General features: G+C 42.9%; 1 protein-coding gene across 1 annotated transcript in view; it reads right to left on the reverse strand.

Annotated features, from left to right (window-relative positions):
* Nucleotides 1-26,156, reverse strand: part of DZIP1 (DAZ interacting zinc finger protein 1) — a 62,774-nt gene that overhangs the window by 3,381 nt on the left and 33,237 nt on the right. Inside the window, exons 12-21 of the mRNA XM_047075288.1 lie at nucleotides 25,930-25,992; nucleotides 19,664-19,804; nucleotides 19,167-19,215; nucleotides 15,829-15,885; nucleotides 10,696-10,755; nucleotides 5,049-5,191; nucleotides 4,454-4,616; nucleotides 4,022-4,151; nucleotides 3,111-3,164; nucleotides 1,268-1,461 (exon numbers count right to left, since the gene is read on the reverse strand). Coding sequence (XP_046931244.1) covers nucleotides 1,268-1,461; nucleotides 3,111-3,164; nucleotides 4,022-4,151; nucleotides 4,454-4,616; nucleotides 5,049-5,191; nucleotides 10,696-10,755; nucleotides 15,829-15,885; nucleotides 19,167-19,215; nucleotides 19,664-19,804; nucleotides 25,930-25,992 — 1,054 coding nt within the window. The remainder of the gene's footprint in view (nucleotides 1-1,267; nucleotides 1,462-3,110; nucleotides 3,165-4,021; nucleotides 4,152-4,453; nucleotides 4,617-5,048; nucleotides 5,192-10,695; nucleotides 10,756-15,828; nucleotides 15,886-19,166; nucleotides 19,216-19,663; nucleotides 19,805-25,929; nucleotides 25,993-26,156) is intronic.

The following is a 26,156-nucleotide window of genomic DNA, read 5'->3' on the forward strand; positions in this document are numbered from 1 at the left end:
ATCCCCTAGACTAGAAGTAATAAAGTTTTCATTTTAAATCAAAGAAGGATGGTTTCATTCAAGTTGTGGTCAGAAACGTTCATTTCGGGGCGCCTGGGTGGCTCAGTCGGTTAAGCGTCTGACTTCGGCTCAGGTGGTGATCCCGCAGTTTGTGGGTTTGAACCCCGCGTCGGGTTCTGTGCTGACAGCTCAGAGCCTGGAACCTGCTTCGGATTCTGCGCCTCCCTCTCTCTCTGCCCCTCCCCCACTCACACTCTGTCTTTCTCTCCTTTCAAAAATAAATAAACATTAAAAAAAAAAAAGAAATGTTCATTTCAGCAAGGTAGTCTGTATAAGTGGAATATTCACGTGGGTATTTTCAAAAACAGTATTAACTGTTTTGAAATTAATTATATTTTACATAATTATACGTACATATATAAATCATATACAATATGATAAATTAATGATATCTGAGGTGTTTGAAATATATAATGTTTAAACTGCATTAAGCAGAACTTCTTTTTTAAGAAATGACCCTTATGCCCCACTTCTCTTCAAATTACCAGCAGTCCTACACTTGGCTTTTCTGCTCCTCTAGAACTGCCCCACCCGAAGGCAGCACGGTGCGTAAGAACAGCCATTCTTACAGGCACCCAGTGTATGGGCTGAGTTGTATCCCTCCATGTGCATATGTTGATGTCCTGACCCCCAATATTTCAGAACGTGATCTTATTTTGAGATAAGGCCTTTAAAGGGGTAATCAAATTAAAGTGAGGTCATTAGGGGGCGGGGCATAATCCAGTATGACTAGTGTCCTTATAAAAACGAGACATTCAGACACAAAGATAGACCAACAGGGGCAAGGTGATGTGATGAGACACAGGGACCAGACGGCCATTGGCAAGCCAAGGCCAAAGGCTCACACCAGATCTTTCCCTTGTGGCCCTCACAAAGAACCAACCTTGCCACCCTTGATTTTGGCCTTCCAGCTTCTGGAACGGAGACAAGAAATTTGTTCAAAGCCACAAGGCGTGTAGCACTTTGTTCCTAAAGCCCTAGGAAACTGACACACTTCGGTATCCCCAGCTCCCTCCTCGCCTTCCACTTACACATCAGTCAGTTGCCGTGCCCTGTCCGTCTTCCTTTGGCAACAGTAGCTTTTGGATTAGCGTCATCCTTCCTGTGAACACTTTCCCAGCTCAGACTCCCGGTGCTTTGTGCCCCTAGTTAGGAACCACTGTCCTAAACAAAATTTCCTAAAGGATTTTCAATGACAACAGCTCACCTGTGGGCTTGGGAGAAATATCGGAGTCCTCGATTTCACTACCCTCGGTCCAGTCAGTGTCACTTTTGACAGTGTTCTTTCCAAAGCTACTCTTGTTGCTTTTGGATGACTGCACGAGAAGTAAGTCTGGGGATGCGCATGCCTGGATGAGGTCCTCACCATCCAACTCTTCCTCTGAACTGAAGGGCGGCGTCCTAAACAAATGAAAACCCAAACAGCATTGTTTTCACATTTCAGGATTTACAATGATTCAGGATTTTCGGTCACTTCACATTACAGGATATGCCTTTTAAAATAGCATTCTATTTTAAAGTGAGAAGTTCAGAGTACTGTTTGTTCATTTAAGAATATTCTTTGAGCACTTAGGGCTCCTGGGTGGCTCAGTCGGGTAAGTGTCTAACTCTTGATTTCGGCTCAGGTAATGATCCCAGCATCATGGGATCAAGTCCCGCGTGGGGCTCCATGCTAAGCGTGGAATCTGCTTAAGACTCTCTCTCTCCTGGGGTGCCTGGAGGCTCACTGGGTTAAGTGTCTGACTCTTGATTTCAGCTCAGGTCATGGTCTCACAGGCTCATGAGAGCCCAAGCTGAGCTCTGCACTGACAGCATTGGACTCTGCTGGGTATCCTCTCTCTCCCTCTCTCTCTGCCCCTCCCCCATGCTCACTCTCAAAATAAATAAATAAGCATTAAAAAATAAAAGATTCCCTCTCTCCCTCTGCCCCTCCCCTTCTCTCTCTCTCTGAAAAAAAATATTCTTTGAGCATTTAAATTCCAGACAATGTTGTTATACCACATCCCATGAAATAAGGCTCTTCCTATGAGATTATGTACATGAAGAGTGCTTTTGAAGGGTAAATCATTTTTATTGCCTCTACTATATTTATGCTGTCTCTAACTATATAAGTTAAATATATATTTATATATAGTTATATATATAGTTTATATATAACTATATATGGTTATTATATATATATTTATATATAGTTTATATATATAGTTTATATATATATTTATATATAGTTTATATATATATATAGTTTATATTGTCTCTACTATATATACACAATGCCTCAAGAAGAGATATTTACAGTATTACTATCTCCAGAAAAACTTGATGATAAATTTCAGTTATGATAAAATTAAATTTACTTATAAATACTCAAATTTATATTTAAATTATATTCCCTTAAATATAAATTATAAGTAAAATAACAAAACTAAAAACCATTATTAAGTAAAAACAAAAATATACCTATAATTTATTATGCCCCCATGAACTGCCAAGCACTGAGGCAAGCCCTTTTCATGTATTAATTTGTAGTAGAACTATCCTGTGAAAAAGGCAGCATCATCCCATTGAACAGATAAGAAAACAGGTAAACTACTGAATCAGTGGCACACAGTTTATGAGTAACTCAGCTAGGATTCTTAGTATCCCGAGAGGGCCGAAGACAGTAAGGTCTAGGGCCATTCCTGATTTCCACAAGGAGCGAGAAGACTGCAATATCATCTGACTGTGCTACCAAGAATCCAGCCGCTAAAAGTTGACATCATCCATTTAATTCTTTGTGCTTATTGAAAACTACTGGACACTGAGGGGAGTAATGGAAATGACTCAGGGCGGTCTCACTTCTTAGTGGAGGTCAAGATGTGATAAGTGCTACTGACTTACATAAAATCTGGTAAAGAAACAAAGACATGTCATAAAAGAGTAACAAATCAATTACGATGTTTAATCATTAGGGCTTTAGTTAATCACAGTGCACACACTAATTTACGATAAAAGGAACGTTCAGTGAAAAGAATTTTTTAAATGGCTGCTCCCCGCTCCCAAGTACTCACGTAAGAGTTGAAGACTTTTTGGGAAAATGATCTTCTGTGATATTTTTCTTAATTCTAAAAAACAACAGAAAACGATTTCTAAACGGCATGGACCAATAACATAATTTAATGTAAATTTCTATGGGATTGGTGATTGTGGCTTTGAACGTATGTTAACGAGGATCAGCAGCAACGAGTGTGCCAGTGCCCGTGACAGGCTGGGAGGAGCTGTACTGTGACTCTTGGCTGAGTCAAACCTTGTTGTGGGGTGAGTGTGTGTCCCCCTAAAATCCGTGCGTGGAACCCCTAACCCCCAATGTGATGCTCTCAGAAGAAGGGGTCTTTGGGAGGTAATTAGGTTTATCTGAGGTCATGAGGGTGGGGGCCCCCATAAATGGATTAGTGTCCTTTTTAAAAAGAGGAAGAGGGATCAGTCCTCTCTCTGCCTGCCATGGGAGGACACAGTGAGACAAAAGGGAAAAAAGGCGTCTGTCTGCAAGCCTGGAAGCGAGCTGCCACCAGAACCCGACCATACTGCATGCTGATTTCAGACTTCCAATCTCCAGAAGTGTGAGAAAACATATTGCTGTTGTTTAAAGCCACCCAGTCTATCAGGGGTGCCTGGGTGGCTCGGTCGATTGAGCATCCGACTTTGGCTCAGGTCATGATTTCGCAGTTCATGAGTTCAAGCCCTGCATCGGGCTCCATGCTCACAGCCTGGAGCCTGGAGCCTGCTTTGGATTCTGTGTCTCCCTCTCTCTCTGCTCCTCCCTGGCTTGTGCTCTGTCTCTGTCTCTCTCTCTCAAAAATAAATAAACATTAAAAAAAAAAAAAAACTTTTAAAGCCACCCAGTCTATGGTATTTTGTTATGGCAGCCCAAGCTGACTAGGACAAACATTAATACAAAAATTTTAGCGTTAAAAATACTCACTTGGGAACAGATGTCCTATCAGTGAAAACAGGTCTTTGCCTAATCAGTTGTCTGCTTTTGGGAGGAAGTTGCACTGCCTTGGGTATTTCTCCAGTTGAGAGGGTATCCATTTGAGAAGCACCATACTTATCTGGAATAGTAGTATCATTCATGAGTCTCCATTGCCTTGATGATCAGTGAGTGAAGAAGAAAATACCACAATACTGTCTACACTGGCAGTTGAAACCAACAAACTCGTCTCTTGGGTCTAGAGTCCACACCACAGGCAATTTTTAATATAAAAATAAAATCTGAGACCCAACATATAAATGGTTCATTGGTATTAGACTTGCCAATCAAGTTCTAGAGTTTGTGAGACATTTAAAATTATGAAAGATAACTGGATGTCGCTCCTATGTGCAGAAATGCAATGGCAGTCAGTTACGGGCTTACCTGAGGACAGTAAGTTTCTCTCCTCGATTTTACAGCTGACCTCACGTTCAAGGAATTCTCGAATTTGCTGAATGTTAGGTATTTGTCTTTCTCGCTCATGTCTTGCTGATTCCACAGTTCTTAGCACTCTACTGAAGTGATCACTTGAAATACCACGTATATCCTGAAGAGATGAACCGTTAACCGAATTATCCTGGCATGTTCTTCATTTCATGAACATTTGTTAGCAGGAACTATGCCAACCTTTTGTCTTTATGGCTGCGTGTGAGGTAAGCGGATGCCCTAACATACCACAACACGCTATTCTGACCTCGAAAGGCACTCCCAGCGCAGTGGGACAGGGGATGTGTGAATGACTCTACATGATTGGTTAGCGGTGAGAGGCTGTTGAGTGCCAGGACCGAATGCACAGAGGGGTGTGTGTGTGTGTGTGTCTGTCTCTGTCTGTCTAACCAACAATGCAAGGTGGGCCATCAGGACAGAATGGATCCACAAGGACAGAACAGACATGCCTTCTTCTCTTCTCTGATCCCTTCCCATTGAGAAAGCAAAATAAAGCACAACCAACAAATGTTCCTGAAATGAATGAGCTTACCGCATTAATCCCCAAGGTTTCCAGTTTCTCCAGCAAACTCTGCTCCAACATGTTTCTGATTTCCTTATTGAGGGAGGGGTTACCCTTCAAAGCTTTCCTTAAATGTATCTTGTGGTTATTTAATTTCTGTTCATTCTCCCTTCCTGAAATAAGGTTTACAAAATGTGTTAAAAAAATTAAATATTCCTGAACTGGAGTGTATTATGCTAAGCGAAAATAAGTCAGAGAAAAACAAGTATCATATGATTTCACTCACATGTGGAATTTAAGAAACAAAACAGACTGAACATAGGGAAAGGGAAGGAAAAATAAGATAAAAACAGAGTGGGAGGCAAACCATGAGACTCTTAAATACAGAGAACAAACTGAGGGTTGCTGGAGGCGATGGGGGGGGTGGAGGATGGGCTAAATGGATGATGGACGGTAAGGAGGGCCCTTGTGATGAGCACTGGCTGTTATATGTATGTGATGAATCACTAGATTCAACTCCTGAAAGCAATACTACATTGTATCTTAACGAACTTAGATTTAAATTTAAAAAAGAAAAGAAAAGAAAAAAGAAAAGAGAAGAAAAAAGAAAAATACATAAAATCCCTAAGCAGAAAATGGCAAAACACCACTTTTAAACAGCAAGCAAGCATTTTGTAATACAGTTTTTGGGTCGTTTGGTCATTCAAGCACAATATATAATGCTGAAGTATCACAACTTTCAAAACTATCTTAAGTTTGCTTTAAAACTTCAGTGTCTTGGGGTGCCTGGGTGGCTCAGTCGGTTGGGCGTCCGACTTTGGCTCAGGTCATGATCTTGCGGTTTGTGGGTTCGAGCCCCACGTCAGGCTCTGTGCTGACAGCTCGGAGCCTGGAGCCTGCTTCGGATTCTGTGTCTCCCTCTCTTTCTGTCCCCCTTGCCCCCCACACTCTGTCTCTCTCTTCTTCAAAAATAAACACTAAAAAAAAACTTCAGTGTCTTTAGGGGCGCCTGTGTGTCTCAGTCGGTTAAGTGGTTGGCTCTTGTTTCTGTCTCAGGTCATGGTCTCACAGTTCATGGGTTCAAGCCCCATGTCTAGCTCTGCACTAACAGGTGCAGAGCCTGCTTGGGATTCTCCCTCTCCCTCTTTCTCTGCCCCTCCCACTTAACTGAATTATAACTAGATAAATAATGCAAGAGAAATGTCTCTATAGAAGCACAGTAGAAAAAATAAATTCTTTAGAAGTTCAATGGTTTATCTTAAAATTATTTTGCTACTTTCTGAAGAATTCATCTGTCTTAAATTCAGTTAGAATTTATGTATCATTTTATGAAGAAGCCCAGTTTACATTAAATAATTAAGTTTTTATTTAATAAAATCGGTAGAAGTTTATACAAAATTTCAAAACATGAAAATTATAACCCCTCCCAAAATATTTACCAAAATGAAAATGAGGTTAATACAGGTCTTGGGAGAAGTATGTTCTGTTTAAAAGAGCCTTTCTAATTAAAAGCAAAGAAAAAACAATAGGCCATATTCTAGCTTTTCCTTCCCACTAAAAAATGTCTACTTCAAGAGCATTTGGAGAAGGGGCATGTCTATATGACCCTGAACTGAGTCCGATGTCAAAGGAGCTGAGAATTTGATGTAAGGGGCCTCACAGTGGGCTGTTCAGACCCTTAGTGAATGTCCCAAGCCAGATCTGAGAGAACACGTCACCAGTGCTATCATTTTGGAGTCTATTCTCCAAACAGGGGTGTTTCACCCAACAAGAGTAGCACCGGATGCCAGCATCTAGTGGGTCTGGGGCTCTAGGGGCTCCACAGACACCCATTCTTCCCTCCCCACCTCAGTCCATGGGAAGTGTAGGGACCCACGGCACTCAGATTGACAGAAGACCCTCAACAAAACGCTCTGTGGTTCAGATGTTCTCTAAACCTTAGTGCGATTCCAGCAGGTAAAGAATATTTCTGCTCATTAATAACTGGTTTTGCTGAGGGCAAAATCAGTCAAATGATGATATGTACATTAAATAGAAGGAAAGGTCCTGCATGATAATGCTTTGCTATACTTTGGTACTGCGGCTTGCTAAACTGAAATTATGAAATTTTGTAAGATTATATATTAATACAAGTCAGAAGTAATCTCAAATTTTATATTCTCAGCATTCATGCTGTTTTCCCACCAATGTTTTCCTGTATTCTGGAGCCACCTTAAAAAAAAAAAAAAAAAAGCACTTCTGGGACGCCTGGGTGGCTCAGTTGGTTAAGCGGTTAAGCGTTTGACTTCAGCTCAAATCATAATCTCACAGTCTGGTCTGTGAATTGGAGCCCAGTGTTGGGCTCTGTGCTGACAGCTCAGAACCTGGAGGCTGTTTCAGATCCTGTGTCTCCCTCTCTCTCTGCCCCTCCCCCGCTCACATTGTCTCTCTCTCTCTCTCTCTCTCTCTCTCTCCCTCCCTCCCTCCCTCCCTCTCTTTCAAAAATAAACAAACAAACAAAAAAGCACTTCTGTCCTAGGAATGGATAATGCATCAAAATCCAGAGATAATGCACCAAAATCCAGCTGCAGCCATGGCCGTGTCGTTGGCTTTGGCTGCTAGTTGGCCACCAAGTGCACAAATATCCAGGGCTAAAATGAGAAGAGGTACCAAGAGATGGCCTGGGAGTCATGGCGCTACCACTGAAACAGACACACCTCTCGCCCTGTTTACACAAAGGTAGTTTTGGGGTCAGTATCCAGGATATAAAAGGAACTGAAGACAAGCACAGCCAGAGAGGCTCCAGGCTCTGTCTGCTCCAGGACTGGGGTCAAGTGAACTGAATTTGTTTGCTGATTGGTCTGGGTTCATTCTCAACCCTGACGACAAATTCATTCTGATGACCGAGTTTCCCAAAATGACTGCAGATTAAACATTTCCCTCTGTCCTCAAATTCACTTTATATGTTGATGCTTGCTTTGGATTATTCATTTATGAATAATTAGAAACCTCTTGGGAGGAAGGACTCTCAGAAGGCTGGAGCTGGCCGATAAGAAGCAAAAGAAAGAATATAGAATGAACAGGAGAAAAAACATAAAGTTTTTATGTAAAGGTGGAATTAATCACTTGAAAGCCAATCACAGCTGAAGACTTTAATTAAAGCACATACCGCTCACAAGATCAGTAAGACAAAACTTTCTAAGGATCAGCATTTCCTCTCATTAAAAAATTTAAGGCATGGGGTGCCTGGGTCAGTCGGTTAAGCATCTGACGTTAGGTCAGGTCATGATCTCACCGTTTGTGAGTTCAAGCCCCGCGTCGGGCTCTGTGCTGACACCTGGGAGCCTGGATCCTGCTTTAGATTCTGTGTCTCCCTCTCTCTCTGCCCCTACTTTTCCCTCTCTCTCACAAAAATAAACATTAAAAAATTTTTTTTTAAAATGTAAAGCATACCCAGGTAGGTGGCCAGTGGATAACAGCCCACACAAATGATCAGTTATATCAGACTAATGACACAGCATTCATGGTGAGCAAATAACTGCAGTGCAAAGCAAACAGTAAAAAAAAACCAAAGCAGAATTTCCGAGTCGGAAGGAACTTCATCATCTAGTAATTAATTGTCTCATTTTTCACCTGAAGACACTAAAAACAGAGAGGTAAAGAGACTGCTCCAAGGGGCACCCTGCCAGTCCTGGACCAGCCTGCCTCTCTCACTTCATTCCTTGCATTAAACTATGGAAAGCAGAATACCTGGACTTTAGCTCCAGCCCCGTCACTAATGAAGCCCAACAGCTTGGAGCAAGCTCCCGATCCCCCTGTGTTTCGAGGTTCTGAACAATAAAACGGCCCCTGAGAGCCCTCCTGGCCCTCACATCCTAACGTCCTATAGGACAGCAAGATCAAATATGCCTCTCTGGGACTGTCAAAAAAGTACGGACGCAGAAATAGTCATGCATGCCTTACTTCTTGGTAACAGCCACAGCGCTTTGCAAACAAACCACTGCCAAAATTTAGCTGCACAGGTATCATCGCAAAATGTTAGCACAGCTGAGGAATTTATTGATGGCAATTAATCTGCTGGCCCCATGGAAGCACTGGAAGGATTCATTGGGTCCCTGGCTTCTGTAACAGTGTGCTTGGGACTCAGGGCTTTCTGGTGGTCTGCAGCCCTTTCCTATGTCCCACTAGAGCTGTGTCTGAATGCAGTCGAGGGTGGCAAAGATTATTTTCTTTCCCAGTCGGGTCCCTTGCATGTGGCAACACAACCAATGACGGTGTTTGCCGCCCAAACTCACCCCCTACATGGTCTGGGTAGAGAATTTTAAAAGAAACAGAGGCAGAAGGGTGCAGCGGGAGGAAGCAGGGCCCCAAGTGATGGTGGACAAAGCAGGACTCCTCTTGGAACCTAGCTGACTCGTTTTTTAAATGAGTGTGAACCATATGATTTGGGGCTCCTGTTTAAAAATTTTGGACCCTTTCTATGAACCTCCTGATGCATTACATAGATTCTTCACAGAATAAGATATTTTGTGTTCCAGACATCAGTAAATGACATGGAGGAGGGAGAAAGCATGTTACTTGAAAGCAAATTGAAAATACACATTGCATAGATTTTATAGATGTGCCTGGTTTAGTCACTTCTCAATTTCTAAACAATTTGGAAAAAGTTGTCTAGATAACACAGCAGAAGTTATAACAACTATTAAGAATTTGCAAATTGGAATATATAATTTTAATTCTCGGGGCAGCTGGGTGGCTCAAGTCTGTTAAGCCTCCAACTTCAGCTCAGGTCATGATCTCATATTTCATGAGTTCAAGCCCTGTGTTGGGCTCTGTGCTGACAGCTCAGAGCCTGGAGCCTGCTTCAGATTCTGTGTCTCCCTCTCTCTCTCCCCCTCCGCCACTTGTGCTTTCTCTCTCTCTCTCTCTCTCTCTCTCTCTCTCTCTCAAAAATAAAGATTAAAAAATTTTTAATAAAAAAATTTTAATTCTCTAACACAAATGGCAAGGCCAGAATCTATATACATATTAACCATTTGCTTTCTCCTGAAGAGGTGATAAATGGTCAAGCATTATCACTGTTAAGGAGAAAATGATGATAAACAGATTCAGATGTAATGGTGTTAGGATCTACAAGTCTGGCATAGAAAATAATCTTAATAATGTGGAACATTTTTCATAAACTTCAAAATTAATGGACAGAAAGTGATTTTGAGAACTGCCAAATGAATAAGCAACAATTGCTCTAATTATCTCCCCAAACCTTGAACAGCTCCCAAATTTGCCCACACAGATATTATTCTGCACCTAAATATTCTACATTGAGAGCTTAAACATTACGATTTTCTTGCTATTAAAATCATTTTGAAATGGGTACTTCACCCACTCCTTTCCCAGATCCAGGGTATGAGAAATACCTACTGTGCGACGAATATTTTTGTTATCATCGGGCACACAACTGACACAAAAATGTCTTATTCAGATGCTAAGAACGCAGGGGAAAGAAAATATAACAGCATGTTAAAGGAGTAAGATGACAGATTACTACAGATAGACTGAAAGCATAATCTCCAAACCTAAATGTCTTCCCTGCTTTTGATACGGTGTGACAAAAACCACTGGATCGGATTCAAGGCTTGCGTTTTGGCATCTAAGTAGACTCTAGGCAGGTAGGACCCCTGATGGAGCCCTTGGTTACCTTTTTCTTCCTCTGAAAGCTCTTCTATTGGTTCCAGTATGTGCGATGGGAATGCCTGTTCTATCGATGAGGAAAAATAAGAACAGTACAAACAGGACAACAGCAAAGTAAAATTAGTTTCCTTGCAAACAACTTTGAAACCTATATAGTTCCGCAGTATTTTAATCATGCCCCAAATAACAGGATTCGCTGGGGGAAAATATATGGAGGCAGTCAGTTAAAGCTGGTCACTTTTTCGTGATATCTTCTCTTTCCACGTCTTTTCCCTTAAGTCCCCTCTCAGGAAATTATATTTTCAAATAATTACACCCAGTTTCTCACTCAGCAAGCTCGTGCCTGATGCGATTCTTTTAAGGCACAAGGACACAACTGCAAAAGGTCGTCTTCACTTATCCACACCCCCCCCAAATACTTTCCTTATAAGGTATTTTGATAGGGTGGCTAAAGAGAAAATTAATGAAGGGATTTCACTTCCAAAAATAAAAATATTTGAAAATGCCCAAGGCTCTGGGATTCCCACTTGTCACTAGCCCCGGGGCCTTTAAGTGGGAGGACCGGGATGGTGGAGGACGGGTGGCCCGAGGGGCAGTGGGAGGACTAAGGCCCTGTCCTTATACGCCTCTGTGTCCCCAAACCACGGTTCAACATCTGCTTCCACTCCGGGAAAGCCACCAGGGCAAGGCTGCGGACAGACTGCACGTGAAGGCAGGCTGTTCCCAATCCCACCCCAGAACAGGGCCCGGGGGGGCGGTGGGGGGGGGGTGCGGAGATGAGGCCTCCTGGTGACTGTGCACTAGGAAACCCACAGGCAGCACAGATAAAGCTAAATGCCATCCCATCAACAGAGGGAAAGTTCCTTCCTGGGGAAGGTCAGGTTTGGGCGTCAGGCAGTCAGGTTTCAGACACGGGATAAAATGCAAACAGAGATCTAGCTTAGGAAGTGCGTGCTTCACTCGTCTTCAGCTTGGAGACTGCCACAGGGACCTCCCCAGGGAGCTCTCCACCTGCACCCACAAGGCCAAGGCCATTTCATTCCACCACCTGACCCCAGAGTGGGTGACCTTGAGGGTAGTAACTGCCAACAATTACTGAGAGCCCACCAGCTTGTCGGGCACAGATCTATGTGCTTTGCACAGATTCCCTCAGATTTAATACCCCCTACTCTGATGTTCTAGATTTAATTCGCTGAAGGGTACTTCTGGTACTCTGTTTTAGGCATCTACAAACATATGCACACACATACAGGGATACACAAATAAATACATATATGTTATACTTAAGTATATATAAATAGGCTCTTATAGCTTATTCAGCAACCAAGTCAACCTATCTAACATTGACTGGGAGAAATGCATTTTAAACTACCTTCCAATGAACTTCTGGAACACGGCCTAGCAAATAGTAGTCTGCTTTAATTTTGAAACATGAACATGATCACACAAAGAAGCATTTAATTACATCCATGGACCACGGCTGCTGAACATTAGAAATGTGCTTTCGAATTTGTCATTCAGCAGCAAGATTTTAAAGTCATATAATTAAAGAAAAAATCCTGTAATTATGTGTGGCGATGGATGTTAACTAGACCCTGTGGTGATCATTTCACAATATATACAATTACCAAATCATTATGTTGTACACCTGATACGTGTTATAGATCAATTTTATCTCAGTAAAATATTAAAAAAATTAAAAGGTAAAGTTACACAAATAGACTATTTACTAGTTTGAACTGCTGAAAGTAGGGATTTTTAGGAGGAGAGCTAATTTCAATTTTTAAAGTCACATGGTATATATTTTATTATACTTTATGAAAATGACAAAAATAAAGTTATGAGGAAAATCTCCCTAAAATCTCCCCAAACCATCATATGCATATTTCTTATCATTGTATTACAGAGATCATCTTAGGACTTATTTCTCTGGAGTCAGGATAAATCTTCAAAACTGTGACTTTGCTGCTGTGGGGCAGAGGACAGGGTTCTAGGGGAGGGAAGCCAGGCTCCTACAATAAAGCAAGTGAGGCCCACCAGACCCCAGCTCCCTAAACTAGCAGACCGATGTCCAAGTGTGAAGAGAAGGGCCTGCCATTCTTATGCCTTATAAGCCACAGGTCCAGCCTCCAAACGACCCAGTTCCTGCCCTGGTTTGAGATCTCTATCCAGGGTGAGAGCTGAAGTCTCTCCCCTGTGAACGCTCCAGAGGCTTCCAGAAAAATTGTTATGTCAGTCTCCTACCATAACCTCCAGAAGACAGACTCTTAGATCTCTATCCGGCCCTTTGGCACTTGTCGGCCGCACCCCAGAAGCTAACGTTTGGCCAGGGCTTGCTCACTGGCTCCTGTTCCAAAGGTCCTGCTTCACCTGATCCTCACCACAGCCCACCAAAGTAGCCATTACTACTCTCCCCATTTGTCGGGCAGGGAAACCCAAACCTACGGCTTCCTGAGTCAACTATGAATCCAGACTGTCTGCTTCCCTTCAAAGTCTCGGCTCTTGGCCGTGAAGCCATGTGCCTTCCCACTGGCAATGGCTGCATCTGTCTCCCAGAGTCCTCTAAATGGCACGGTCTCCGTGAGCTCATCGTGTTCTTAACCCTTCCCTCATCCTCGCCTGAACCATCTGCACCTGTACCTTTCCACCAGTTCCCGGGAATGGCTGGTATGTCTGCTCCCTCGTGTTTCAAAACCTCAACCCCAATTCCTAGGTGAAGAATCTCCTGTAGACCACTACTCGAGCCCCAGCTGGTCTCTCCAGCTCTGATTCTTCGAATACACTCTGGTCAGGCTAAGCTTCCGCAAGCTTAGCCCTCCAAGTCTGGCCACACCCAGCCTCAAGAACATTCAGAAGCTACATAATGTCACAAGAACGGCCTGAACAGCTATAGTCTGGCACACGGCGCTTGCCATGAACAGTCTCAACCAACCTTACTTCCTTCAAATCTCTTCTGCATACTCTATGCTCAGCCAAATAATTCATCTGCACCATTAATTCACATCTAGTGCATTCCTGTTACCTTTTGCTTCTATTTTTTGCTTTGTCTTGGCTGAAAGGAGCGGCCTACACCCCTGCCTCCTCTCTGGGACAGCCACATCTTGTAACTGATCGCTCGATCCAGGAAAATTCTGAACTGCCCATCCCAGCTCTAAAGCCCCCGGTGAGATCTGACGAGGCCTCCACTGCAGCTGTATCTGGGTTCAGCATCCCCTTCCACCCACGTCTTCTCTCACAGGGGTTGTCCAAGAGCACTGCCCAATAACCTCCCACCTGCAGATCTCCGACCTAAGACAGTGAGTAATCACGACATTTCTCACAGTAAAGAACCTCATCAAGCTCTGAGATGGAAAAGGAAAGACTGAGACGTAATCGGGCTAAATAATGTTATGCAATACAGACTTACTCTCCCTGTCCCCTCCCCCACCCCTACCGTTGGGGACACTGCCATGGCTGGGGGTGGGGGGCAGGTCAGTGGGCCCCCGTACTAGCCTCCTCCTTGCTCCTGCCCATTGAGATGCTCACAAATCAGCTCAGATCCCAATCCAAAGACTGCAGGCCTCATGCCAGGTCTGGCTGGCATTTAAAACTAGCATTTTAATCCCAGCAGATGCCAACAAGGGGGCATGGCTGGTTCATGCAGTCCAGCTCCAATCAGGGCAAAGTCCATAAGGAACACAGTGCTTTGAAACTGATGGATTTGTCAGGACTCTTGAATTAACTCCAGACAGCTTACTTACTTACTTACTTACTTACTTACTTACTTACTTACTATAGAGGTCCAAAATACTAACCATACTTACTATAGGGGTGCCAAAAATATTTATATTTTTTGTTTTAACAAAGAAAATATAGACCTCAGACACTGTCACACAAAAGGCTAATGATAACAAAGTAACAAAAGACAGAAGAAGAAACTATAGCACGCTGTGAAAGTACAGAGAAGCAGTCAGCAATGCATTATAAAAATCAACCCTGAAAAAGAAGGCAAGACAGAGATTTTAGGCCCAAGATAAAGAATATGAGTAGAGAGCAATTGCCAGGGGAAATTTTCTTGTCTATTCAATATTAAAGCAAATTTACACAGATGCAACACATATTTTATCTTTTACTGGCTCAGAGGGAGAAAACCCGAGTGTTCTATAAACACTTGCCAATAATAACACCCACTAAGTAGGGAATTTATGCATCACATAGTGTGAACACATATGCTCAAGGGTATTGATCTTCCTGAAATGACCTTCGGAAAAAAAAAGTGAGGGGCAATAAACACTTCATGAGTCCATCAGTGAGCAAAGAGATAATTACAAAAGGCCACGATTGTATGAACCACAACACTTCTGAAGACACAAAGTCTGATATGACTGACCATGGATTTAAGTCTAACTAAAATGCAATGAAGTAATCATTTACATTCCAGAAGCATTTGTAGATAACAGAAAAAAGCTGATCCCTCTCCCATTTTAATTCAGTTAATACACAGGTGACCACAGGAAAACAATGTACTAAAAACATGCTTGCAAAGACTGTAAACACTTTAATAGTATAAAAATAAAATATGGCTACAAAAATTCACCCTATCTATTGGATCGTGTGATTAACAATTATCATCCTTGTGCCCCTGGTCCAAGAACGGACTCCTGGCAGTGATTTCCACCAGTGGTTCCTACTTTTCCCTTTGGTTTCCGTCACATGTCTTTTCTAGATTTTTCCAACCAATCGCTGAAACTGTTTGTTTAAAAAAGGTGATTTGCTGCCACACTGAAAGTTACAAAAACAGTCACACATGCCCTGTGGCACGTGCTGGTTGGCTGGTCTAGTAGAAAATCACCTTCTTACCCAACACCTACTACTTTCCACCCGAAATCACACATAATCAAAGTACTACTCAAAGTTAAAAATCTCTGCTTGTGAGTCCAACAACATATACAGGTTTTACTTTATGACTTTAGTAGGTATATTCACAGTTTACGATAATATTACATATGAAGGCTGTAGTTTTATTAACTGTTTTGCATTTGCTAAAACGTCTTCTGTTTTGTTTTGCATAATTACCCCCACAGAAGCACTTTTAGTTAATAAGTTCTCTGACTCAGGGCAGAAACTGCACATAAAATGCTGAGACTTGGCTGAAACTTACCGTGTGCCATTGTTAGACTTGATTTAGCATCCAAAGTCTGTGGGGCTGAGGCAGTCACTGAAACAGCACAAAGAGAGAAAGCTCACAGGCTCCCGTAACAAAAGCATAAGCATCTCAACTTGATGATAATCAAGCACTCCTCCAATAAGTCAAGATATATACAGATCCTAAGGGACAAATGTTTCAGGTGACAGTCACCAGCTAACCTAAACCAATTCTCTGTAACAGCTTTATTGAAATGTGGTTTGCCCTTTGAAAATGCAGAATTCAGTGGTGTTTAGTGAACTCAGAGTTGTACAACCATAACCACTACCTAATGTTAGAACATTTTCATCACACGCGCCCAAACATCCATTAGCCACGACTCACCATTTCTTCCTACCCATGGTCCCTGACAAGCACTGATCTACTTTCCGTCTCTGTGGATTTGCCTCACTTTGGGGCATTTCGTATAAAATGGACTCAAACATTGTGGTCCTTTGTAAATGGCTTCTTTCACTTAACACCACATTTTCAAAGTTCATCTATGTTGCACATAGCATGTTAGCATCAGCCAATTCCACTGTATGGACTGACCACATTTTATATATCCATTCATTAGATGATGGGCATTTGGGTGTTTCTACTTTTTGGCTGTTGTGAATAATGCTGGTATGAACGTTCATGTACAATAAATCAATTTTAAAAATCTAATCACTGAGCTGGAACACATTGTGAGAAGGCATTAACTCAGTCAAAGCCTTTAGAGAGAGGTCTGATTCAAGTAAGACTAAATGCTCTCTACTTTTAAAATATCGTCAGAAAATTAGATTCCACAGCCTCCCTTCCAGTATTTGACAATTCTTACCTGAGGTTCCTCTCTGGACTATGTATTTGTCTGTTAGTTTTCTCTTCCACTAGCTTATTACGATAGATCTTTAATTCTAATCCTACTCTGAAAAATACTGGCCACAAACCTTAGCTTCCTCCATGGGCATACATTTTTGTCTTTACAACGGCCCCTGGTGAATGTGTTCAACTCCTAGCTGTGTGTAAATTACACACACAGACCCTAGAAACAAGACCCTGAAAGCCATTTGCAACTTTCATAATCTAGATCAAGGTTTGCAAAAGTAAAACCCATGGAACATACTGGTCCACCATCTGTCTTTGTAAATAAAGTTTTATTGGAACAAAAAATTGTTCCAATATTGTGCCAAGTACAAAGTATGAACAATAACAATTTAATGCCTTTTAACCTTGTCATCCTTCTACAAAATGCATTTTTTCCATAAGACGTAAGCCCAGCTTTTACCATCCCCTCAACCCCACTCTTGGCACTAACCTGCCCTTCCCTCCTCAGCACTTCTCAACCTCTTCTGCTTGCAGAAGTAACATCGAGAGGTCTCCAGAAGCATTTGAGAAGACTGAGCGGTGAAAACCATTAGCATTTCCCAGTCAATTGTGCCAAATTCCCAAACATGCTCATCACTACTGTCCTGGGCCCATATGAATGGTACCGTCACTCAGTGCCTAGCCTCAGCCTGACCCCTTCCCTGGTATTCTGATCCCTGTTTGCACGCATGTCCTCTCTTGTCCAGGATCACCCTTACTTCCTCCACCCTTACACTTTCCTGAATGGACTCAAAGAATAGTAAGAATATTTCAACTGTTTAACTATTATTAGGAAAACAATCTTTCCGTTTCTAAACTCTTCAGATTATGTCTTTGTGGATTATAGCCAAACCCTGATGGTTCCAGAAGACAGACTTGCTGAGCCCTCCTCAAGTGAGTGATTGACGGAACACCAGGTCAAAGCCTGCAGCACTGACCCTCAGCGATGCCAAAATGTGGCGGCCACCCCACACAGTCACATTGTAAACCCACAAGTACAAGCGTGGGAGGGACACAGAGAACAGACCTGACAAATAATAGGTTAGGTATGGCTAACCAAAATCACCACAAAATTACATAGATATTTACAGTCTTGTCTTGGGTTTTAGAACTAGGTCAAAGCCAGGAATCAAAATAGATTATTATATACTCTCCAAACACACTGGTTTTCAAAGAAGAGTCTCTAAAAATAATAAGTCATGTATTGGTTTAAGCACTATTAAAGTATCTTTTGAACTCTGAGGCTATTATAGAAACTTACTAGATACAGCTGGGGCAGTTGGCTTAGATTCGAATGTTTGCCAGGTTAAAGGATTCCCTGAAATAAAAAAGTTAATTAATTAATAACAAAAATCACAAGCTATGGGTCATATTTTGCCAGCCCTTATACTAATCTTTTCCCTCAGGAAAAAAAAATTTACCAACATATAGTCACTCATCCAACGGAGTAAAGGTGTTTAACATAAATCCTTATAAAACTTTTTCCTAAAATTATGGTCAGTCAAATATTTATGCTAAGTAATTATATAGGTATTGCTCACTACCTGGACTCTCACCGTTTGAAGAGAAGTTATAGGGGACAATAGCCCTTCCCAAAGCTTTATCTCAAAACAAGAGGGAACCAAGTATGTAGGTCAATGAACCCCCAGGACCCCCAGATTCAAGGAGGAAATGTAGCTCATGCACCCATTACCAATCCCCAACCTGTGCTCCTCAAGCAGACAGTATCCCTTTAACAACCTGAGACAAGCAGGAACTTGGATTATTTGAAAGGGGTCCAGACAAAGGTAAATTTTACGCTTTATCAGGAAACCCTGAACTTCTGGCTCCAGCATCCCTTCTAGACTCGCTCCTGAATGAGACGGGGATTGTCTGTGCCCCAACTGTGCCTAGAATAAATCTTTAATCTCCAACTGCCATGGCTGAGAATGACACAGGAAGCCTCTCCAGTACTTTAGAGAAACTGAGGTTAGGGTCATTAACAATAGTTGTTGCCAGTGTTTAACAGGTACACTTTATATATGCTCTCCCATGTAATCCTCATAACAAGACTATGATGTAGCTAACTCTTCATACTCCAACTTTAGAGCTGAGGAAACTGAGGCAGAGACTCACAGAGCCGCACAATGCCGGAGATGGGCGCTGAGCCCAGTCTGTCTCTAGACCTTTTGCTTTTAACTGTAAATTCACCTTATGGCACATCAGTCCAGAGGTATGGTTACTAAGGGTGTATTTTGTGCATAACAGTATTCTGATAAAAAGTATATAAGGCCATTCAACAACAGTCTAGGTATTTAAAATTCTTCAACTTTCTGGATCTCAGTAACAGATCGCTAAAATTAAAGTCACCACAGGAATGTCATCTTAGTGCCTGTCAACCATCGGGACCCCACATTCTTCTGATGACTGGTGCACGGTTAGGGAGGCCCGCCTTGCCTCCAACACTGGGATCCTGGTCCACTCACCTTTGGGTTCACTGACAGTGTTTAATGGTCTACTGGTAAACTCTTTAATCTGCAAAGAAAAACAGTCTTCTAACGATTCATATTTGAAACCGGATAGGGACATGCTAGATAATGGACAAGATAACTGTACTTAGCAAATTAACTTTTTTCATGAAATCCCCCCAAAACAGAGGACAAATGGGCTTTAAAGACATGAAGGCAAAAGTTTTATAGAAGCAGCATTTGGATTGGGCTTCTTCTCAAAGTAATCACTAAAAGAAATTCTTCTCTTCAAATTTATTCTAAATTCCAGTTGAATAAATCTGCTTGCTCTTTACAGGTTTTTGAAAATGCCTTGAAAAAACTATTGGATGTGCTTTTACAAACAACCATATGGAAGAAAATATCCTACCTCCTTTATCTTATCCAACTTACAAATGCTCTAAAATAAAACAAAATGTTCTTAGATAAATTGCACTACTTAAGGAAAAACAGTGCCAATATATAGCCCCAAATACCTGTTGTCTCTGCGTGATAATCAGTTCATTCTGTTCCTGGAGTCTCTGCCCTAGATCTTCTATCCTTTTCTTGTAGAAAACATTACTTGCATTTAGATCGTCTATCATGGAGGTTCGAAGTTTCTCTATATGTGACAAGAGCTGGAAAAAAAAAATCAAGGCATCGGTCTGCAAACTGTATGTGAAATGTCTCCATTCTGCGGTTTGTATGTATACACCCTGTGGCTCTTTGCTGGCCTTAGGTTATCTGTGCACATCAAGTCACTGAATCCATCTCTGGGTACTGTATACCATGGCCTTGGCTGTATGAGGGCTTCATCTCTGTTCCTGGGGAGCTTGTGACCCACGACACACAACACTGATAGCGTGAACAGCTGTGTGCACCTGAGCACATCGCATGCAATACCACAGGAATGAGCACTGATAAAGGGTCAGGGCCCTCCCACCCCGCCCCACAGAGTGGCTGCAACCCAATGTGGTCCTGAACCCTCAGGTGTCCACATGTGCCTGGGGTGGAGAGTCCACCTTAATTATTCATATGTCCAATGATCAAGTACCATCTCGGGCCCTTGGCAGGTTCCCAATAAATATTCGCTGAGAAAAGGAAGGTGGAAGGAGGGAGGAGCGTGGGAGGGACACAGAGAACAGAAAGATCCAAAGATTCATAAACAGATTCATCTTCAGAGATTTCATTTCAGGAAATGGAATCATATACTGGACATAAAAACCTTCAGGAAGAATTTGTTTTCAATAATTTAGGGAAAGATTATTAAAGCAATTTCACTACTCATTAAACAGAGGGGAAAAACACATGGGTCCATGGAGCTAAGAACATTCCAAGCCTACACCCTGGAAATGGAGAGGGCTGTGTAGACCAAAGAAAGGGGGCCGGTGAGTGTGCCTAGGAGAAATACAAAGAGCGTCTAAAGCAGCATTTCCCAACTTGCTTGGCTTTTTAAATCAGGGGTTGAGGGTGGGATGAATAGAGCACAGAGAATTTTTAGGGCAGTGAAACCATTCTGTATGATGCTATAACAGTGGCTACATGTCATTTGACACTTGTCAAAATCTATAGAAATAGAAAGTACGATACCAGGAGTAAACCCTAATGTGAACTATGGACTTCGGGTAACAATGATGTGTTAATGTAGGCCCAGCAATTCCAACACAGGTACCACCGTGGTGTGGGATGTTGATAACGGGGGAGGCTGTGCGTATAGAGGGGGGAAGGGGTATTTGGGAACGTTCTGTGCTTTCTGCTCAGTGTTGCTGTGAACTTAAAACTGCTCTAAAAAAAATCTATTTACATTTAAAACAACAACAACAAGTTAATGCTCTCTCTCAATACATTGCAGGGTCTTCCCACTGGAGTGCTCTGTGCCCAGAGGAGGTGAGACAAGCACTGGGTTGAACCAAGTGGAAAAGGTTTCCTGAGTGAGGATGAAGAAGAACCTTTCGTGTCCTAGCGGATGCCAAGAACCTCCCCCAGGAGAACACTGCCAACAACCTTCCCCACATTTTCTACAGACCATGAGGAGAGTGCCCCAAAGCAGTCTGGGAAATGCTGAGCTGGAAAATAGAAGGAAAAGCCAGTGAAAATGTCCAGGGGTCTGGGTAGGGGTTTCTGATCAACAACATGTAGAGTTCGTCCAGACTCCCAGAAGATGGAGACACAGGACAAGCTAAGGGTTGGCAACATTTTGATATTGGAATTGAGAATGGACTAGAAAAGCCCAGAAAAGAGTCTGCTGAGAGAACAGTCTAAGCAAGGGACAGCCACAGATTATTTCAGAAAGTTGGAGCTCTTGAGCCCATTTCTTGTGACCTCCTACCATTCCAAGTACTATGTATGCTCTTTTCTCTACCAGAACACAGTACTCTGTCCTCCTTTCCTTTTGTTACGTGACCACCATACAACCTCCCAAGCTCTACAGTCTTCTGTCGGGTCAAAAGCGCATGCCATCGTTTATCTGTGACTCCCTTTGAACTCCTACCAATGTTATTTAAAAAAAAAAAAAAACAAAGAGCTGCCAAGAGGCCTAGGTAAAGCAATAAAAAGTTGGCAATCACAACTTCCCTTAAACAGAGAAATACAATATGTGCATTGTAGGAACAGTAGGCAGCAATCATGTGGAATAATTAATAGTTAGGTCTCAGGCAGAGATTACTAAACCTGATTGAATTCTCCCCTCTGTTAGGGTTTAAGAGAAGTTAAGGAAGGAGAAAAGCAGCTTCTGAACAAGCAAAACCAACAGACAATGGAGCAGCGTAGCCTAGCGGCAACACAGACACTCCACACTCCCAATACTTGGGGCAGCTCAGCCGACTCGGAACCAGGGAAGGCCTCTCCTCCCTCCACCAAACCACCAACAGACCATCTTTCCATCACGCCTCGCAGTGGCCAAGAATACAACTCTGCAACCTGCACTCTATTCTGGCCGGAGGGCCACCGGAACTCCTGCAATGGTCTGGAGTACAGGAGGCTTTAAAGGAGCAAGGACTAAACATCATCCCCATTCGTAAGGAGGCCTGAATTCTGTCCCTAGATACCAACGCTGTAAGACGTCCTGAAGGACAAGAGTTGAACCTCAAATCATAAGAGCAGTTGTTCAAACCATGGATCCAAAACAGAAACCATCCTAGACTAAATCAGAATCTCACTGAGTGGAGCTGGGCAAGAGTATTTTGGGAAAGAGCCTCTGGTCATGCTGAAGTATGTCCTGGTTAGGAACTACTACTACCTTAGAGCATCTTGAAGGGAAGCTAGAACATTCTCCCAGAAAAGCAACCGCTCTAAGTTGTCACTGCCTCTTCTCTCAAGCTGGCTCAGTGCCTGAAGCATGACAGGTGAGCAGGGCAACAAGGTAGACCAGCATGGCCTTGAGTTTAAGGGGGCCCGGGTTCATACCAGGGGCCTGTGCTCATACCAACAGATGACTCTTTCAACCCTGCTCTTCTGACCCCTCCAATCAGCATTCCTCCATCCATAACAAGGTTGAATGATCTCCTTGTTGGCCGACTAGCAACCTTCCACATTCATTCGGCAAATATTTAATGAATGCCAATCACACTTTAGGTTAGTCAACGTTGGGAATACAACAGAGAACCAGATAGACAGAGTCCCTCCCTCGCAGGGCTAGTGATCCGATCAGAGACAGTAAACAAGTGAATAAATAATCTAACTATGTGAAACAGCAATCAGAGTTACACTTGTGACATGATGGGAACCGTAAGGGAGGAGGCTACCTACTTAGATGGTGTCAGATGACTTGTAAGCCAAGGCCAGAGGGGGGCTGAATTCTAAATGGTCCTCAAGTTTGTACCCCCAGACTACACGCCCTGTGTAAAACCTTTCTCTTGGTGGAGTTATGAACTGAATGTTTGTGCACCCCTCTGCCCCTCCATTCCTGTGTCGAAGCCCTAATCCCCCACGTGATGTATTAGGAGGTGGGGCCTTTGGGAGGTGATTAGGTTTGGATGAATTAGGGTAGGGTCCTCATGATGGGATTAGTGCTCTTAAGAGAAACCAGAGAGCTTTCTCTTGCTCTCTCCCTGCCCCGTGAAGACACAGCGACAAGGCATCTGCAACAGAGCTCTTACCAGGAACTGAGCCGGCCCCCTGACCGTGCAACTTCTCAGCCTCCAGAACAGTGAGAAATAAACATCCCTTGTTTAAAGCCACCCAGTCTATGGTATTTTGTTATAGCAGCAAGAGCAGACTCGAAGACATGGGCTGGTTGGAGTCTGAGATGTGCTTCTAACCAATACAAGACAGCAAACGTGAAGAGACTTAGCAGATACATTTAAAGCCCCCAGTCTGGGATGCCTGGGTGGCTCAGCAGGTTAAGTGTCCGACTTTGGGTCAGGTCATGATCTCACGCATGGCTCATTAGTTTGAGCCCCACGTTGGGCTCTATGCTCACAGCTCAGAGCCTGGAGTTTCCTTTGGATTCTGTGTCTCCCTCTCTCTCTGCCCCTCCTCTGCTCAGGCTCTCTCTGTCTCTCTCTCAAAAATAAACATTAAAAAAAATTTTTGAGTCCCTAATCTGCTGACTCTGAGTTAATGCAAAGGGAGATTATCCTTCATGGGCCTTAGTCAGGTGAGCGCCTCTCTCCTGCTGGCCTTGAAGAAGTCAACAGCCGGGTAGTGAGCTGTGGAACTAAGGGTCCTGATCCTACTGTTAACCCTAAGGAGCTGCATATTGCCAATAACCTGAACGGGCCTGGAATGACCCTGAGCCCCAGATGAGAAAGCAGCCAAGTCCACGTCCCGAATGCGGCTGTGAGACTCCGAGTACAGGGCACCACCAGGCCTGTGCTCACAGACACTCGGAGAAGACGAATTGCTGGTAATTTGCTACGAGGCACAGAACACTAATACAGAGGGGAAGGACAGCCACGTGAAGAGCAAATGGAAGGATGTCCGGCAGCAAAGAGCATGTGTGAAGAGAAAAAGGCTGGCATGTTCTACAAGTGTCCCGAAGGCGATTGTGGTCAGAAAGTGTAGGTTCGGAGAGAGGATCCGGGATGAGGTGGCAGGTGGTAGCCAGCAGCCAGATGGTCTTGTCTGCTCCTTGGAAAGCAAACTGGGAAAAGGGAAGGTTGGAACTGGGAGACCAGTTACAGGGTCCTTTTCGAAATGGCGGGGGCTTGGTGGAGGGCAGGAGCAATGGAAATGGACAGAAGAATGTGGATATGAGACACGCGGCAGGCCCTGCTGATACCCCTGCGCTGGGTGCTGAGGGAGACACGGGCTCAAGGCGTGCTCCTGACTGCTCAGACCAGGATGCCACCAAACAACAGAAAACCACATCTGGGGACGAGCCCGAGCACCTCATCTGAGACATATGACACCTGGGAAGCCTGAGGAGATACCAAGTACAAAGCTGGCTATCTCATCCAGAGCTCAGAGGGTAGTTTAGGCTGGAGAAATCAACATGGGCTTTACACCTACACGCAGCCACGACCTCACTTTAACAAACTCTCTGCTCAATCCCTAGAGCCCCAGAACTATGAGAAATAAATATCTGTTGTTTGTAAGCCACCCAGTCTACCATATTTTGTTATAGCAGCCGAGCCGACAAAGACACAGCAGACATAGGGCTACAACGTACATATGAAGTGAAAAGATACATCCAAGTTTTCCTGTCTCAAATAAAAGTACTTTAGATTTTCTGCACCAGTGCAATAATGCTTAAATTTGGGATGTACTCAGTTGAAAGGCAGTATTATAATCAAACTGTTTTCACTAAAATGGAAGAATTGTTCACATTAAATTATCTTTATTTTTTTTTAATTTTTTTTAATGTTTATTTATTTTTGAGACAGAGAGAGACAGAGCATGAACAGGGGAGGGGCAGAGAGAGAGGGAGACACAGAATCCGAAACGGGCTCCAGGCTCTGAGCTGTCAGCACAGAGCCCAACGCGGGGCTTGAACTCACGGACCGTGAGATCGTGACCTGAGCCGAAGTCGGACACTCAACTGACTGAGCCACCCAGGCGCCCCACATTAAATTATCTTTAATAAAATTAAAGATTATTTAGACTACTGATGTGCAATGTGAAAAAATCAGAAACGATGGGTTCAGCAATAAAGGAATGATTAATAATAACTTATGATACATCCACAAGATCATTCTATAGCCATTACAAAAATTATGATTTTGAAGAATATTTTTAAAAACACAAGAATACTGGGGAGCCTGGGTGGCTCAGTTGGTTGAGACTTCGGCTCAGGTCATGATTTTATGGTTCATGGGTTTGAGCCCCGCATCAGGCTCTGTGCTGACAGTACAGAGCCTGGAGCCTGTTTCAGACTCTGTGTCTCCCTCTCTCTCTGCCCCTCCTCTGCTCATTCTCTGTCTCTCTTTCTCTGTCAAAAGCAAATAAACAATTAAAAAAAACACACACACAAGAATGTTAAAAAAACAACAAATCCCCAAAAAGCCAGAAGAAAGTTTACAATCTATTAAGTGAGAAGCGTACACAGTGATAAAACATGATTCAAAATTTGTAAGACCCTAAGTATGGTTTCAAAACGTACAGAAATGCTACATTTATGGCACAGAAAACAGACCAAAAGAAGTTACAACAAAGTAGTTAGCAGTGGTTATCGTTGGTGTAGAAATTATAAGTAATTTTCATTTCTGTCACACATTTCTCCATAAAATTTGTTAAGTAGACAAACACTACCTTTGCCGTAGAGAAAAAACATATATTCTTTAAAAAAATGACCCACCGACAGACCCTGGCTTCTTAGTCTTACCCGACCCTTCTCTTTCTTGTGTTCTTGGTGAAGAGCTTGAACTCGGGCGGTCCACTTGCTTTCCTACGACACAGTAAAACAACAGTAATTTATGTGCAATAAAATTGACTCAAAATGGAAGCTTCCTTTGTAGTGAGTACCTCTGGAACCCAACTACCTACTTGGTAAAATTTTAGCAAGCATTTTTTAGATTATAGACGTTCAAAAGTGTCTAAATACATTTGCAC

This window comes from Lynx rufus, unplaced genomic scaffold (assembly GCF_022079265.1).
Source record: "Lynx rufus isolate CCGP_SWC_20201006 ecotype Redwood Valley unplaced genomic scaffold, mLynRuf1.p SCAF_1, whole genome shotgun sequence".
Classification (NCBI taxonomy): Eukaryota; Metazoa; Chordata; class Mammalia; order Carnivora; family Felidae; genus Lynx; species Lynx rufus.